At 40.0% G+C, this 18,261-nt stretch overlaps 1 protein-coding gene across 3 annotated transcripts in view; it reads left to right on the top strand.

Annotated features, from left to right (window-relative positions):
* The window catches only part of LOC110057154 (plexin-A4-like), a 160,904-nt gene extending 149,420 nt beyond the window's left edge, over positions 1-11,484 (top strand). For 2 of the 3 annotated variants that reach the window (XM_089272846.1, XM_089272847.1), the window contains 10 exons: positions 532-598; positions 2,563-2,675; positions 3,380-3,475; positions 4,216-4,385; positions 4,797-4,899; positions 5,112-5,156; positions 5,247-5,311; positions 8,675-8,750; positions 8,901-8,975; positions 9,176-11,484. In XM_089272846.1, the coding sequence (XP_089128972.1) occupies positions 532-598; positions 2,563-2,675; positions 3,380-3,475; positions 4,216-4,385; positions 4,797-4,899; positions 5,112-5,156; positions 5,247-5,311; positions 8,675-8,750; positions 8,901-8,975; positions 9,176-9,259 (894 nt within the window). In that variant the 3' untranslated portion in view covers positions 9,260-11,484. The remainder of the gene's footprint in view (positions 1-531; positions 599-2,562; positions 2,676-3,379; positions 3,476-4,215; positions 4,386-4,796; positions 4,900-5,111; positions 5,157-5,246; positions 5,312-8,674; positions 8,751-8,900; positions 8,976-9,175) is intronic. The other variant, XM_089272848.1, reaches the window with a different exon arrangement.
* The last annotated feature ends 6,777 nt before the right edge of the window (positions 11,485-18,261 follow it).

The raw sequence follows: 18,261 nt of genomic DNA, 5'->3' as shown, positions 1-18,261 counted from the left end.
GCTCAGGCCTGGGCGAGTTGGAGTGCACCCTCATGTACAGTTCAGGCCTGGGCGAGTTGGAGTGCGCCCTCATGTACAGCTCAGGCCTGGGCGAGTTGGAGTGCACCCTCATGTACAGCTCAGGCTTGGGCGAGTTGGAATGCGCTCTTATGTACAGCTCAGGCCTGGGCGAGTTGGAGTGCGCCCTCATGTACAGCTCAGGCTCAGGCAAGTTGGAGTGCGCCCTCATGTAGAGCTCAGGCCTAGGCGAGTTGGAGTGCGCCCTCATGTACAGCTCACGCCTGGGCGAGTTGGAGTTCGCCCTCATGTACAGCTCATGTTTAGCTGAGGTTACTCACAGACTCATGTTTGTTTTAAGTTTGTAAACACATGCACTTGTTTGCGATTTATGTAATAACGTGGGAGTGATTTGGGACGTCATTTGGCAACTTGTGCTGACTGGTTGCTTTTTGCTTTAGGCAAAATTTTAGCAAGGTGGTTTTGGTGTGAATGTTTGAAATAAGCGTTATTTCTTTGTACTTCTTTCTGTAGGTTACAGATAATGCTTCATTGAAGCTTGTCACAGGGCAGAGATACTTTTGCAGCTCAACAGACTCCGGTGAGAAGTTCTACTTTAATAGGATACTACTCTTAGATACCGGTAGTAATTATTGGCCACTGCCGAGATAAAGCTAACATCTGTTTGATGTGCTGAGCTGTAATTGTTTCCCAATGCACAGCTAACCAGATATTTAATCCCTGATAGCTACATGTGTGTATACGAAAATCAAGTGCAGCCTCACAACTAATCTGATAAAATTTGTCCTGACAATTTCGTATGTTGTGGTTTAATTCGTGCCAATCGACATACAATTTACCCAAAGTAAAGCAATCCAAAGGGAAGCAATACATATAATTGTGATACATTAAATGAATCACAAAAACTAATGAGAGACTTAAGTCATAAGTTCCTGTATTTTCAACCAGAGCTGATAAAAACCGTTATTGGAAATTTTAAGATATCACCTAATAGGTCTACTTCTGCAAATGACTGTTATTACTTTTGACTAGGGAACTCTTGCATTTGAGTTCAGTTATAAATGCACTCTCACTGTTATATAACTCATAAATCATTGTGGGCTTCACTGTGGGCCCTGTGCACACTAATGCATTTTTTGAAATGATGCATTTCCGATGAAGCTTTGCCATTTGTAAAACAGTCAAAAGCTTTGTGTCGACACTAGCGTTTTCACCGCGTTTTCCTTGTTAATTGAAAACGTTGATGCGCTTTGCGAACACAAACCACAACTGCCTGTTTCGATGTCCACGCTAAGGTTTTTTGGTGGGACACTTTTTGGGCACCTGTTCAGATATCTCTGCTCTGAACAGCATTTTAAAATGTGTGCGTTTTCTATGAAAATGATGATCGTTTTGGCTAGTTTTAATGCAGCAAAACTGTATTAATAAAGTATGCATTTTCAAGTGAAAATGCATTAGTGTAGATGTGGTCAAAAGAATGGCTTTTGATGGTAATAGGCCATTTCCTAATTAGCTGTAGGCTCTTTCTCAAAAGGGACTTTAAGATACGCTACGGCGAGGTGCTACTACGGCTACTTTGGCCGTGAGGGACTAGGCTGACAACGGTGTTTTACCCGCCAAACTCAAATGATTAAGATTTTGCTGTACGGCAACGGTATGTGCAGTCTCTACGTGTCTTTACAAAAATGACTACTTTCAAGGAAACCAGGGATCATTCTACTTTCATACGAAATAGGCTTGATTAATGACAATTATTTCCTTCTGCTGTATCCGTCTTACATCTCCCAGAACTTGCCTTTCAGAACTTGATAGAACCGCCTGTAATTCCAACCACAAAACAACGTATAAACTCTGATATAAAAAAAGCTCGATTTCAACCTGGACAGGTTGTTCGTACATCGATTACGTGATAAGCCCGAAAATACAAAACTTTCGATTATAATAAAATACATTTTGAACAGTAATAAACAATTATAGCTCAGAATAGGACATACGAAGCTTTCTTATAAACGGCTGTTCGGCCCGATACTAATATGACTGAATTGATCATCTCGCGGTAGGTGCTAAAATCGTTCAAATTTTCTGTTCAGATGACAAAGAAACAATGATCTTAGAACTGATTTTTATGATTGAGAACTTTACCTTCAAACTAGGCGGTTCAAACAGTAAAAAAAGCGTTTAAATGAGAAGTAAACAGCAGGCTTATACTCACGTAGTGAAGAGTACGTGAAACCAAGCACTTTCCCGTAGTAGAAAGCAAGGCTACGGCGGGAAAGCCGTACTAGTACGCGCGTCATGACGTCACCGGAAGTGATCTTCACTAACTGCCGCCGTACTACAGCCTAGCCGTACCATTTCTTAAAGTCCCTAAAGTGAGTTTTGATGCCCCTCTTTTCACTGATATGAAAATGAGATTTCATTCTCATGCAAATTAAACTCATTTTCATATGAATGGTTGTACACCAGGCCTCATTTTGATAGAGAGGCTCAAGGGAACTCGGAAATGAGCTAATTCACAATAATTTGCATCACTTTTCTTTCCAGAACTAAACAAAAAGAATGCACTACGTGTGGCCTTTAGCCCTGCAGCAAGTTATAGTCCTCTAGCAGTTATGAGCGCAGATGGACCAGATAACGGTGGGAGGCTATGGCATTTGGTAAGGGCTGCTGTGCCATAATAATAGTTTATTTCTAAAATCTAGAGTTCAGCACTTGCACTAATTGACAATTGGATTATGAGCTCGAGATTCTATGAGGTGATAGCTGATGGTTGATGAGACCAGAGGCCAAGTCAACTATCACCTCTTATAGTTCACCACTAAATTTTCTCCGATTCTTATTAGCTTAAATTGATCACGTGACGCGATAGTGTTCATCCGCGGAGAGACACTATCAGCCCATAGTGCCCGTCCGAGGAAAATACCTGGATGGATAGTACTCGTCCGCGAAAATATTTCTGTAAACAAGCGGGCTTAAAGAAAGTAAACAATTGACATTATATTGAAAGGGTTTTGTTTGTTTTCCTTTTCAAATTTTACATTTGGCTTTCACGGCTTTCATCTAAAAAAGCTGAAAAATTCAATACGATTTTTGAACTGGCGCGCGGAAGAAAATTTAGTGGTGAACAATAAAGACAATAGAGTGTTTATGTCTCGGAACTATCGGTCTGATAGTTACCCCTTGGAAATTTGATGTTCTTAAAACTATCATATTTGCCCTCGAAGCTTCGCTTCTCGGACAAATATTTGTTTTAAGAACATCAAATTTCCGCGAGGCAACTATCAGCCGATAGTTCCTCGACAGAAACACTCTATTGTTTAAGTAGAAATCGAGAGCGAATATGCGTGTTTGGGTGCTACAGGTTAAACAAATGGATTACCCCACTGACAGAGCTGAAGATGATCGCAACAGCAAATTCTTGTCAGAGATTTATTTAACAAGGTTGTTAAAAACAAAGGTAAGTTTCACCATCCTGTGTTTCTTTCGCTCTTTTCACACAAATGTTCAGTAGTACTGTTGTATGCATCACATTAATCTGTCTTTGTCATATATAGAACGAATGACACGGTGCTGAATACTTGCAAGGTGTATTGTTTGTGTTGTTGGGAATCCCGCCCAACTATTGTAGTGCCTCACTCCTCCCGAACGTTTTAGGTACCAAGCATCTCGTAGTAGAAAACCTGACAAAATGTGTCCCATCCAAGAGGAACAGTAACTCCTACTGCGTACTGGAATCAGGATAAGCTCCAGTAGTGTGGCCTGGCTGGCTAGTGTAACTCTAACTTGACCCTTGACTTCTGGGTTTTTTCTAAAAAAAATTGACAAAGAAATATTACTTCCGGTTGGTATATTCAGTGTTAGCTAAACTGTCAAAAAAAATCGTTATCAACATAGGCTTTAAAGCTAGAATTTTAACATTATTTTTGGCTGGGAATACGCAGAAAGCTAAATTAGGCAGGCTTACACTTTGATGATCAAAACAACTGACTCGTGATGTGACGAGTAGCACAAGTACCATGCTTCTTTCACGTCTGTTTTTCCCAGTTCTTTTGTTGTATCTTGTATGTATGTGCAGAAATTGATTGACGCTGTTGTTTCTTATCACAACTCGTCACAATTTGATGATATTGTGTCAGTGTTCTCGAAATGTGAAACACTTTGCATGGTTTTCAGTTTGACTTTGAGTGACTTTGACAGGGTACCCTGCAGCAGTTTGTAGATCGGCTTTTCCGCACTGTTTTTATGAAGTATCGTCGTGGCTGCAGCTTACCTCCAGCTATCAAGTTTCTGTTCGACCTTCTTGATACACAAGCTAAGGAACTCAACCTTACAGATACTGAAGTGTTGCACACTTGGAAAAACAACAGGTAACAAGAGATCTCATAAGATCTAGCTAAGAAGTGTTGCCTCGACACGAAATGCCTCATTTTGCTGAGTGCTTGATTGAAATTCTTGCTTATCAGTGAAGACAAAGCAGGATTATTTGTCCCAAGACATTTGGGCCTGATGCATTAACACTTTCTGTGTAATAGATTCCGATGTTATACGTTATGTAAATGAGAGAAACAATATTTGCTAGAAAACGTTTTACGTCATAATGTTGCGCGGTTTGAGAAATGTTATGATGCTATGATTACCACTAAATTTACGTTAGCTCTGTTATGGTTAACTTGGAAAAGGTGAAGGGACCTGGTATAAGACCACTTGTTGCTAATTGTGCCCCCAAGTTCTTTATGTTGCTACTGCTGTGTTTTAACATGTTTGTTTTTACTTTGCAGTGTGCCGCTGAGATTCTGGATCAACATAATCAAGAATCCAAACTTCATTTTTGATGTTTGCAAGTCTGGAATAGTTGATTCCTGCTTGTCTGTTGTAGCACAGGTTAGAATGCAGTGATTGATTCTTCTTTTCCTTTATTTGGTTTTGATTGTGTGTTTGTTAGCAACACCGCAGATGAGTCACACTGGAGCAATGGCGTTTTCTGGACATACTTTGAATTTGGACAATTTTGTGGATATCCTTTGTCTTCGTTTCATTTTGTGATGTGATGCAACTGTTTTCCTTCATCGTTCTCTCTGTGTCTTTGTTTAAAGCTTTTCATGGATTCCTGTTCTGTGACTGAGCATGTCCTGGGAAAGGTAAGTTACATTTCTAATTAAATAGAATGTATTCGGATGACTTTGTAGACCCGGGTTTAAACGTGCTCATTTTATTTAATGTGTACACAGGATTCTCCATCAAATAAACTGCTTTATGCAAGAGAAATCCCAGGGTATCGCCAAGAAGTTGAGAGGTACGAACTTTATTGTAGAGTGATTTTATTACATGGATGCATTCTTACTCTATGCCTCCAGGGTCTATAATATGCAAACAGACGTTGTACTGGAAGAATTACATTTTTCACCTGCGTTCTTATCAATGGTATAAACGTATTGAATGATGTAGTAATCTGAGATTGGCACTTAATGTTTATTCCGAGATCATCAATAAGATGCTTTGCATTTAGTTGTAATGGGGACATCTGCTACCGATTGAACTGTTGGTGTGTATGCAAAATGTGATTTGCGGTTTCGCCTAATTTGCCTACTCATTAAATGTACCTATTCGTTAAATGTACCCTGATGGACGAAAGTAGAGAAAATTCATTTTCAGGTCAAAACTAATCTTAGCCAGCTTGCTACTCTCAGAAATGTTAATACAACAGGGATTCCTCAATGGAAAGAGGGTCAGTTTCTTGTTGTTGGTAGTACAGATTGAAAGTCACTGAAGTCTATCCATGTGTTCTTTGTAGATCTCATTATCGTCATCGTTGCTGTCTGTATCTCGGTCGCCTTTTAAGGAAACGTTTCTGTTCCTCAGTTCAGTAATGTCTCCCCTGTGTTACTTGGAGCTTAGTTTCTTTATCCACAGCACTTCATTTTTCCTCAGTTTGCCTTTCAGCCAGCATAATCTCAATTCAGTCACAATATAAAAACATTAGGTTGTAGTCACTGACACCCTGGTTGTGGTACCTTCCATCGAAGTTTGTCCAAGTACATTTGTTGATGTTTTTGTGAAGGAACATTGTGGTTATTGCAATACTGTTTGTTGCTCAGTATGTCACAAGTCTTCCTCCACTCTCGTTTTTCTCCTATTTGTGCATGGTTCCTAACAATTCTCATCTCACCTTCTCTCGTTCTGCCTATCTTTGTCTTCTAGTCTCCTATAACAATCTCCGGATCGTGCCTTGGCACACCATCCATCCCTTTTGAATTGATTGTAGAATTTTCTTTTGGCTTCCTCATCGGCATCATTTTTTCAGTGTGTTAATCTGAATTACCGATGTCTTAATGAACCTGGAGTGGAATGTGGCCGTGATGATACGATTGGTTAAAGCCGTCCGGCATTCCATCCTTTCTGCGCTTCTTATTTGTTTCAGCAGGAGCAAAGTCGATAGGCAAAGTTGCGAGAGATGAGCCTGCACGGAAGGCATTGTTTTCCGAATACATATATGTTATTTGCCGGCTGGGAGGTCCGTATGGTGAAAAACTGTGACCGAGGTCACAGTTTTTCACCGTACGGACCGACCGTAAGCCGGCAAATAACACGTTTATTATATTTTTTTCCTGCAGTAAATTGCTTAAATTACAGATTACAAATGGGTTTGTTTATGCAGCTCTTGTCATTGAATCGGCTTGCGCGCCGTCTACTAACGATTTGTAAAAAATCTCGGCAACGAGCGAGTAACTCAGATAGTAGACATAAAGATGTATTAAAAAACAGATTTTTTTCGAACTACTTTGTGTTAGTTGCATTTATTTCACCAGTTAGTTCTCCAAAATTGTTTTTGCGGTGTGCAATTTCGTGCGAAGCGTGAAGTTTTACTACAAAAACAATTTCTGTCAGTCGTTGCTTTTAAAATCACTTCGTCACTTTTCTACCGTAAATTGAATAACAGAAAGCGGGGAAATTCTTTAAGTGTATTCCACAGAAATGTTTCTAAATACAGCAACGATCAGAGAGGTAAACTCGACTGAAATTGACTCAAATTTTACGGCGAGAGAAACACAGGATTACGCGCCAGTACAGCGCCAAGCTACAAACAATTAAACAAACTCTCACAACTTCAAAACACTCAATTGAATTTACTTACAGTGACTTTCCTTGCCATTTTAAAGTGAACAGAGATAAACTTGCGTTGACTACTCGTCGATGGATGTGTAAAAAAGGCAAAAGATTGACGATTACCGCTAACTTTCAGGAGCGAAATTTAGGCAGCGGGAAAAAAATCCGGCCCGTGGGCCGTATCGTAAAAAGCTGGACCAGTCACCTGCGTATGATTAGCCAATCAAATTCGAGGATTTAGGATTCCGGCCCGCTCAGATGCTTGAGAAAAAAATGAAGTGCGTTCATTCTGATTGATGAAAAATAACAGGTCCCATTAATATGATCAAAACAAGTGGCGATTATCAAACAGAAACGTAGCATCCGAGAATCCAAGTGTGGGATTTGTCCTGGGAGCTTCTCATCGAAGCAAATAATTTGGTCGATCTAAAACACAAACAGGAAAAAGCTACGAATTGTCTTTTAGAAGGAAGGGATGTTTTTGCGGTTAAGCTAACTGGATACGGTAAAAGTTTTATAAACTGCAACTGCAATGACGATCAAGGAAGTTCGTGAAGGGCAACATTCAGATGCTATAGGGTTAGAAGAAAAAGCACTCGGTTGATGAATTTTTGATCCTTCCCCTCAAGGCTCTGGAATTTTCGTGAGGAGAGACTTCCGTGATGAAGGTTTCTTCGACACTTCGTTTACTCGTGACACTTTTCTCTTCAAAGGACTCCTCTCCGGTGTCGACACTGGTTGGCAGCTGACGCTTACTTTGAACAGGAGAACTGCTTGTAGAAAACTCCGAATCCCATTTCGTCACGTTTTCTATGTCGGTAAAGGGTCTAAACAGATTTCTTATTTTTCGCGCACAAGGATTGTAAACTCTACTGGACAGACCAGTTGATTTAATGATGCGTATGCCTATAAGTTCGCACATTGCTGCTAACACTTCTCCTCAGCTGCCATCTCGATTCGACCCTTCAAAGAGATTTTCTGTTGATATACGGCCAGATTTTCGAGTGCCATATTTTACCGCAAAAGAACACTTACAAATCCGGTAACAGTGGTACAGTTTGTTGGCCACTTTCTTCGGCGTTAACCCACGATCCATAGCAAGCGCCATATACGCAGGTGGCGGAGGTACTCCCAGTGTAGCTCACTTCGAGGTAGTTTTCCGTTCCCGTAATAGCAGATTTGCACGTTGGCGTCATTGGCAACTACCAGAATTCCTTTCGTTTTTTCTTTATTATTTAAATTTTAAATTCCCAGTAGGGTGCCCTAATTAGCATAACAAACAGAAAGAGTAAGGATTCTGGTAGTTGTAGTCAAATGACGCCATCACGCAAATCGTCTATTGGGATATTTTAAGCAGGTGGGGGTCATTAGCTCCACGACAATCCTCCACCCTGGAGGACCAGGGGCAGTCTTGCCCATGATCAATTCAGGATGGGTAAGCCTAGTAGGTCGCCTTACCAGGGGAAAACCCACTGGCATAGTTATTGAGATCGCCAAGACTCACAAGCTTCACCACCGTACGTATAGCAAGCTTTTGATTTATATTTTACAGGTTTTATGCTGAGATACAAGCATCACCTGCACCCACACCACAAGAATTATCAAAGTTCTTTGCTGATTTGTCAGTGGTAAGTTTACTACATGTCAATTTCATTAACGTTACAAGTCTTTGGTAAGTTTATCATGATTCATTTGTCTGCAGTAAACCTGTTCAGGCAGTCAAAACATGAAGTGGGTTCAGTTTGATACTAATTGATGTAATGATTGTATTTGCTCAGGAACATGGCCACGAGTTTAATGGTGACCACGCGCTCCAGGAGTTGTATGATTATGTCAGGAGATATCAAGATCAGGTAAACATAGCACACGAGCTATCTTGTATTTACATGTAGGTTTGTTATAGTTAACATAAAATGTTTGAGGTACTCTAGGACATGCTCTTGTATTCGTGTGGGGAGGAGCACATTTGCTAATTTGCTTGAGAATATTTTGGACAGTACCACGTAATTCCTGCTGTGGAGACATTAAACTGTAGATGTTTGTTCTTTTGTAGCTGCAAGAAGCTTTGGAAGAGTCTGAGCTGTCGTCGTTGGCTTCCAAGCTTGAACACGTGATTGCCACCATCTCTGATGACTAGCTGATGTCACAAGTTAGCTTGGTTTATTTGCTTGCATATTACCGATATATGTCAGCATTTTAAAACTAAAGGAATATTTAAATTATAAATTTGCCTAGCGTCCTAATAGTTGTTAGTTCAACACAACAGTTCTACAAAGAGTTAGGTTTATTGCATAGTGCGTCATTTGTAACTGGCCGTCGAGCTCCAGAATGTTTAAGATATCAGCACAAAGTTTGCAAAAACGAAATCGCGTGGCAATATACTGCTGGTAGAAACAGAAACGAAGTGTCAGAGCATTACCAAAATGTATTTTGATGACGTTTCTGTGCTGTGAAACATTGACAGAAAGGGTGGAGAAAATGTTATTGTCTTAGGAACCGCTTTGCTGTGCCTGGTGCCAGCGTAGATTTCTTTTTCATTCAAAAGAAATCAAAATCCTTTTCATTTATTCTGTTATCTGTCTATCTATCTATAACCGATCCAGGTTTTCTTTTTTGCGATTGATCGCTAGTCCAAACGGAGGTTTCATCGAGGAAAGTGTCAGAAAATGTTGTCGCAGTGGCTTAGGAAGAAAAAAAAGTGTTGTGCGTCTAGGTAAATACGGAAAATAAGACGCATTAAAGGTCTGACGAACTAAACAATTTTGTAAACAGACGCATTATACTGCCGTCTTAGACGTATAATTCCTCCATAATTCGAGACGCATAAAAGCAGACCAACTTATTTGAAGTGTGAATCCGCACAACTAAAATTTGTAATCCAGTGACCAACAGTCTTTCTCAAAAACGGTTTTTGGGCGGGAGAGGGGGAGGGGGTCAACATGCGAGTTGTAAGTGCCTCTTGGTTCCGGCCTAGACGCCTTTAAACGTAAATCCGGCTAATAGTTAGGAAATCGCAAGCGTAATTTTGTTCACTGATGCAAGAATACTGAGAAATTGCATGTCTTGTACGTGTTTTTTACGAAGTATAACTTGCGCTCGTGCGCAGTGCACGTATCGATTACAAGACATACATTTCTTTGCAGGAGATGCGTGGACAATGATATCCAAAGCCAAGACAAATATGGCAATTTGTATGTGCCAGTTATATAAAGTGCCCGATATATCAATCACCAAACATGTACTCGCTACCTCTCCCGCGCCAATCCTCCGTAGGAAAAAAGATGGCGACTGGTACATTTACCCATAGTCCTTAGCGAGCGAAAGCCTTAACAACGTTCATAAAAACGCACAGAAGAGTTACAAAATCTTCAAACCTAGCATACACAATGTCCTTCGTACAGGGACAAATATTGTAAACGTTTGGCTTTCTTTGTGCCTTACAGGCTGTGTTAGGTTCGCAAGGTATTGTGGCAAAATGTACAGCCGCCATCTTTTTTTCCTACGGGGGATTGTGCTGCTCGGGCTACTTCCTGTCGCCCCGACTACCCCCCCGGGGGGGGGGGTCAGTCCAAATTGAGTCCAGGTTCCCCATTTTCAACCCTGTGAAGATTGTTTTTCCAGTTACAATGACACAAGCGTAGCCTTAATGTACCTCTTATTGAGCTTTGCAAGCGGCATTTCGTCTTTTTGATGAAAGAAAGTAACAGTATGTAAAAAAGCAGTCTGGGATGCGAGAAGACAAAGTGTTAATTTGCTATCTTTCGACAATTTATTGCTGTACATGGTTTTACTCAGTTTTAAAACAGTTATCCCATGAGCTATTTTAATTCTCTGGGATATATTATGAAAGCGATATGACGTGTGAAATAAGTTTAAAATACGGCAAAGTAAGGTGCAGCCTTTTACTGTTTTGGTTTTGTAGGGGAGCATTTAACCTCAATTCGTTAGTTATTAAAAATATGTTTTTTTCAGTAGATATTTTGTTATAAAAATAGTACATTTTTTTTCTTTTTCCTTAAGGCCAAACTCCTTAAGGATCTTTTCTAAAAGCGGTGAGAATTCCACAGTATCAACTGGTTTTTGAGTTCTATAATGTAGGTGACTGCCTGCTGGCTAATGTATAACTATGTTGAGAGTGAAGAAAATAAGCCTTGTTTGCCATCAGGAATTTAGTTTTGGAATACTGAACGTTCTGGTTGTTTGGTGTTTGGTACTACCCGCAGTTAGAGACAAACGTTCTCGAATTACTTTGGAATACGGTGTAATTATTGGATCAAGGCTACTTTGTGTTATCCTAAGTAATTATTAGCCTAGAAAGTAAGATTGCGCAAGCAAAACTATAAAATTGCCTTATATTGTAAACCTGTTGTTTTAAGTTTCTTTGATTTGACTGTTGTGTAAATCAATGTGAGTGTGGTTTTCGCTGTTTGTTATGTTATTAAGCGAGTTGCACTTTATCCATGCACAGACCTTCCAACTATCACGATTTGGTCGTGAGACTCACGATTTCAGGACTCATCTCAGGTCTCACGGTTTTCCTTGGTGAATTACAACCTCAATGAGATCCGGCCTAAAATCAACTCGATTTAAAATAATAGTTGCTAATACAAATCAACTCGATTAAGAAGGTTTGAATATTGAATAATGTTTGCGTTTCTTTTTTTTTGTTGTAATTTTCTTTTTTTTTTCTTAATTTGAAAAAGTTCAGTTACAATACATAATTACAATAAACTACTTATGATACAATACTTGCAATAAACTTACCTACAGTACGTTAATTACAATAAACAACTTACAGTACATTACATATAATAAACTAATTAATGTATAGATGTAACACCTAGAGAAAACTAATCACTGTACATATATTACTTATAATAAACTACTTACAGAAAAACTAATTCTTACAACAAACTACTTAAGAGCAATGTACACAAGAATCAAAAATAGTTCGGTAAGGCTTGAAAAATAGAATTTGCCCTACTGTTGCATATAAGTAGGCCTTAGTAAAAGTGAAAACGCTATGTAGTTTTTTTCTTCAAATGTCTTGGTATTTCCGAGAAAAAGGACATCGGTTTCACGTCTAGACATCAATCTGACGAGTTCTAACTGGGCTGAAAATTGACCACTTTCATTCGATTCGCATTTCGCAACTATTGAGCACAGAAAAGTTGTAATACAACCAACTGAATGCAGAACTATTCCTCGTCTAAAAAAAACCCAGTTCCAAGAATATTGGATTTATCTAACTATTTAGCAGTAAACAAAACCAAAGTGTTGTCCAACGATGAGTTCGTCAGTCGGTGAAAACAATTGTCATTTTGACCACGTGCCATGTCTCGGAATTTCAGAAGATTTTAGATTCTAACTATACTAGGATAGGTCTTTCAATATATGTAAAGTTTAGTTTGGGCAAATGAATAGGCACTCGTCAAAACATTATTCACATCATACACAAAAAAATTAAAATCACGCCAGCAGTCGAATGCGCGACCAAAAGTACTACCGTTACAAACCATTGTTTTGTCATTAAATCACTTGAATTCGAAATATCGCAGGAATATCAGCACGACTTAATAAACCAACATATGTATGTTTACCTTAGCTGGGTTATCATGTCTTGACTATCAAACAACATTCCTATCCTGTCATTTCAACGGTGTTCCATTAGGTTTGCATAACCTGTACACATTCTTCTGGTGATTTTGAATTCCCCAAATCGCTCAATATTACCAGGTTTCTATACAAATGTTCCAACGTTTTCCGTTTTGTTGTTCGGTCCAATCATTCAACCTGTTATCAGGTAGAAATCCCCAGTAATTAGCAGTAACAAATAAAGCGCCATCTTCGGCAACAGTCTTTGCACACAGGGTAAGGGTAGAGTGGGAATTATTTCCGAAAGAAGAAGCGTTAGAATTTTTCCAATATCTTAATGTTAGTTCCAATTCAGGGCCTCCTCTCTTAGGTAAAGTGATAAAATGCTACACACGAACCAGGTCGTTATGGCTTAAAATTCAAATAAAGAAAAGTAACTCTGTTAAAAGCTCTGAAATCCCGACCCACACCCCCGTGTAAAATTTGTTGTAACGCATGGGTCTGGGATAACACATCTTCAGTCAAAATGGAGGACTTTCAAACGTCTTCAAAATGGAAACCCCGAAAGTCGCACGTGGAATAACGCTTTAGCAGTAGTTGCTACTTTACTGGCTTAATCAGACGACACAGATAGATGATACATACATGGGACGTGGCAGTAACTGTTTTCTTCAAAGTCGGGTATGAGTACTGACAAGAATGCCGCTGAAAATTATATGCAGGAAAAGAATCAGTTTGCAAGATTCAGGATATTACAAACCGAGATAGGGGAACATGCTATTATTATGTGTATGTCATTTATACTAGTTGGTAATGCTGACGTTTCGAACTGAAGTAATATGCCGATCCGATGATAATACTTTTGGTCACGTACTCGGAAGCTGCTGGCGTGATTTTGTGTCTTTTGTGAACGATTTTGAATAATTTTTTGACGAGTGCCTAATCATTTGCCCAAACTTAACTTTACATATATTGAAAGACCTATCCTAGTATAGTTAAAATCTAAAATCTTTTGGAATTCCGAGACATGGCACATGGTCAAAATGACAATTCACCGACTGACTAACTCAATTTTCGAGAACACTCTGGTTTTGTTTACCGCTAAATAATTAGATTAATCCAATATTATTGAAATCGTCCTTTTTAGTGCAGAGTGCACTGTTAGGATGGTTTAGGGGGCTGCTGTTCGCTAATGCAATATGCACTAATACAATAAGGTGTAAACTTAAATGTTTGTTTAATTAATTAATTTCAATTAATCAATTATCCTTGCGGGAGGGAGGCCTGGGTGGAGTAGGTACCCGTGTGCACTACGCAAAACGTGTCATACTTGCGTTGCTTGTTTGATATGACAAAACTGTATGTTTTCGCAAATCTCTTGCTAACCTTGTAGTGCTACTCCCTTAAGAACAAAAGCAATTTGCTCGAAACACATGCGCAGATTAGTTATCGTCCGTATGGACTACATGTCGAGTGAAAGATACATGTTATACGGGATTACAATCGAACGTTGAGTGCTTTTCCTTATGGTAGACCACAACATGTAAGACGCATACGTTCTTCAAAGAACGCTACTGTCACTGCGTATCTTCTGGAATCACCCCTAGCTCGATTCAAGAAATGTTGTCTGCTATTAGGACTATTGTGTGTTTGCCAGGGTTCAAATAAAGAATGAAAACATATTGCTTTTCCCCAGCAGCTTCCTTATTTCCTCTTCTATGAAAGAGAGCAAAAAGTTCATATTCAGCCGAAACTTTCCCGCGTTAGGTACATGTAAAACTAGTCAAGACACTCAACTGAAACCGCCAATTAATTTCATCAGTCGTTGAGGTGACTTGCTCACCGATGTAGGATAATATATAGATTTAGCCAAGCCTAAAAGCAGAGCTCCTCAGTTATGTTTTTTGGAATGTTGTTACTAATGAAAATCATCGAACATGTATGTGAGGTAAATTGCGAACGATTTAATAGTTTCAGCTGGAACTAGGATTACATCAGCAGATCAAGGTGTAAGATGGTGTGATTATGAAATGTAGAGCCATGATTTCAAGGATTTCTGGGAAGCCACCAAAAATCTTGATCACATAACAGAACTGTCTTCTGTGCTTTTTTGTGGCATTTCTTGTTCTTTCCTACCTTATTCAGAAAGACAAGACATTGTTATTAATCATTATATTCTTCCACACAACAGAAGTTTACTCATGTTTTTGTTGTGGGGACTGATTCAAATGCAGTGGTTACAATACTCAGTCCCTAAATCTCTACCAAATGAAATCTCGCAAAAATACCAAAATAGTATACAAATGTGAAAAGTTGGAAAGTTTTGTTTTCTAACTTGTCCCCAAAGATACATTTAGCCATCTTCACTTTTGTATGGAGTCCCCTCCTGCTGGAAGGATTTGCAATAAGCAAAATCACTCTCGCATGAATGGTAATTATGATATTTTTTTTGCTGATCATGAATACTTACATAGGCTTCTAATAATAATTTTATTATTCAATTTCAATGCGATTTCTTCTTTTTCTCGACTGAGATTGTGGACTACAGGAGCTGTTATTGGGTTCCATTAATTAATTTTGCTACGATTAAATTATACCAAGAATTATAAGTAAGCTAAGAGTAAGTTATATTACGTACATGTAGTTTGTCTACACTACACAACCAAATGCACTCAAAGGTTACGAGGCATAGGTGCATTTGTCAGAAGAGCCCAGCATATCCAAGATATGTTTTGATTGACACATCAATTAAGATAATTTACAGCAAAATGGATAAACAATACATCAATATCCTACATGCACCAAACCGGACATGGGGTTATAAGGTAATCATTTAAACAACATTGAAATAATTTATAAATTAGAGAACAACAGTAGGGAAGAAATTAACCTTATTGGGCGTTGCGAATGTCAAGGCTCTCTGTAGAATGTCACAAATTTCTCAACCCGTTTTTTCTCGATGCGCTCCAACTAACTGAACGCCTGAAGAGGCTATAACACCAGGAACATTCCGGAACATCGAATAATTAAAATAATTATAAGAAAAATATGTAAAATTAAAATTAAATTAAACAAAAGTAAACTGGTATTAGCTCGAAATATGTAAAGATATTATTGGGGATAGGGGAGTCTGTAGGGGAGGGGTAGGGAGTGTTGAATATTCATTCAACTGACTACAATGAGTGCAGGCTCCACTTCTTTTCCGCCAATTGCGTCACGTGGCTTTACAGCACTCTGTCTTTCGACACAAGCATGGACGATTCGGACGATGAATGCCAGGTAATTAATTGCGTCTCCTTTTTAGTGCAGAGTGCACTATTGGGATGACACACATATAAAGTGGGGGTTCTGGCACAGTGGGAAGCAAGAGGGCAAAAAACCGTCCGAAAAAGCCCCCCAGCTCCTCCTCAGACTAAAGCTTCGGAGAAGGAGCTGGGGGGCTTTTTCGGACGGTTTTTTGCCCTCTTGCTTCCCACAGTGTCCAGAACCCCCACTTTATATGTGTGTGTGTGTGTGTGTGCTGTGCCAGAACCGTGTGTGTGTAAAGCAACAGCAAAGCAAAAAAGCTGGTCCATCGTCCGTAATCAATATGCGCGGATGTGCCCTTCACTTGTATATACAAAACTGTGCCAGAAAATTTTTCCTATTGGAGAAGTGCACGCTCAGCGCATACTGCGCCGACATGGCTGCATGTGGACTTTCCGAGGCCATTCAAAGCCTCCCTCCAGAGCTTCGTGAGATGATTCTCAAGGAATACATTGCGATAAAAATAAAGGAAAAAAAGGAAATGGGGTGGGACAAGGTACACGAGAATATTTTTAAACTGCCTTTCTGCAAATTCAAGCAGCAGATTGTGCCTATGGTTATTTGCATTGAATATCCGGACTGCTTTTTCGGAGGGTTGTTGTTTTCCCTGTTTCGAAAGGGTTGGAAATCTTCATAAAGCATCGCTAAGCCGGCCGATGGAGTTAATAGAAGCCAACCCAGAGCACAAGAATTTTTTAAAAGTATGCTCCTCGGATGGTTATAATTGGCACGAGTGGTTCCTTTTTGGCCGGGAGGGTTAGCGAAAAAGGCGGAGACAAACCTTCGTTCGAAGCAAAAGTTTTGTTTTGAAATCGACGAGTTGCGTGACATTTTTCTCAAAAGACTGGAACCAAATATTTCCCCCAGGCCCTTGGCCGAGCAGTAAAGAAAAAACATGGAGGACAACTCAAGATTTTTTTGTTTGAGCCGAAAATAACGAACCAGAACAGAATTCACCAAAAAAATACGCCCAGCCAACGCGCTTTAAGTTATTTTTTCACCGCAGAAGCTGCCGAAGTGAAGCGAGCAGGAGGAAACGAGAAAACAGCAAGATTAGATCGCAGCATTCGATCGCTCGTAACATGAAATATTCTTGAACAAGGGCCTCGATCGAGCCTGTTTAAGTTTCCTCTGCTTCTCGCATGGCTTCAACGACTTGATATGTTATCTGTCTGACCTCTTTCTGCCAAACAGGCGAAGAAAGTTCTGTGAAAATAAAGCAAATAGCGTGGAACAGCACAAGCATTTTGGCCTTCAGAGCTGTTGTTGGGATAAAATTTATTCAGCCAAGCTCTAAATATAGCTCAAGCATGACATCATCTCGCCACCAAAAAGCGTATGACATCATTTCGCCACCAAAAGCGCATGCGTATGTGTAAAAACTTGTGAAGGACAGAGAAGCACACCACAAGTGAAAGGATCGGCGACAGGATCAATGTATATAGCTTGAGCAATTTTATTATACATCAGCGAGCAAATGGTGGTGCTTTTGGATGTGAGGGTGGCCACCTCTGATTCCTTATACGGCACGTACAGGCGCTTGTCAGGGGTATGGGGTGAGACCGTCCACGGTGACAACCACGGGTGAACCCGCCCCGGCCCAGTGGAGACTGGGAGGTGCTCAGAGGTCCCTCGGGATCTCAAACCTCGTCCGGAGGTAAAATGGGACAGCCGCCTTGTCAGCGGCGGGAAAAGTCCTAGCCGGGGCTAGGCAAAGAACAGCCAACGAGCACCTCCCGACAGGGTTTTGCTTTTTTTGTGTGTGACCTGTCACGCAACGTCACGCGTGACAGTAACGTAACCCAGTCACACAACGTCACGCGCGAAGGTAACGCCGTGTAACACAATCACCTGTTTTTGATAAGACTAAGAGATAGTTTCGTGTTTTTTCGCTCAAAATTTAGTTCAAATCTGCTGTTTAATCTGAAAGTTTTTTTCTATATTCTTCCCGAACCTGGTCCCGAACCTGGTTTCTTATTTTTTCGATATCTGGCTGGATTGGACTTGTCTGTATTTGCGCGAAGTTCGAGCGTAAAGTCTCTTTAAGCTGGCGATATTTCTGCATTTCACGTGTGATCAGCTGAAACTCTGTGTCAGAAACCCGATTATCATTAAGAGCCTGTGAGACAGCAGTTTATCGAGTCATGTTTTGCAATAGCCAGAGAATGGATTCTCGAGTGCTTATTAACCGCGCGGCCATGGGCCGAGCGCGGTTCATGTTCTACCCTTGGTTTATTT

The sequence above is a fragment of the Orbicella faveolata genome, unplaced genomic scaffold (assembly GCF_042242905.1).
Source record: "Orbicella faveolata isolate gen_17 unplaced genomic scaffold, um_ofav_v1 contig_35, whole genome shotgun sequence".
Lineage (NCBI taxonomy): Eukaryota > Metazoa > Cnidaria > Anthozoa > Scleractinia > Merulinidae > Orbicella > Orbicella faveolata.
The sequence above is the reverse complement of the archived record's forward strand: the minus strand, read 5'-3'. Positions and strand labels throughout refer to the sequence as shown.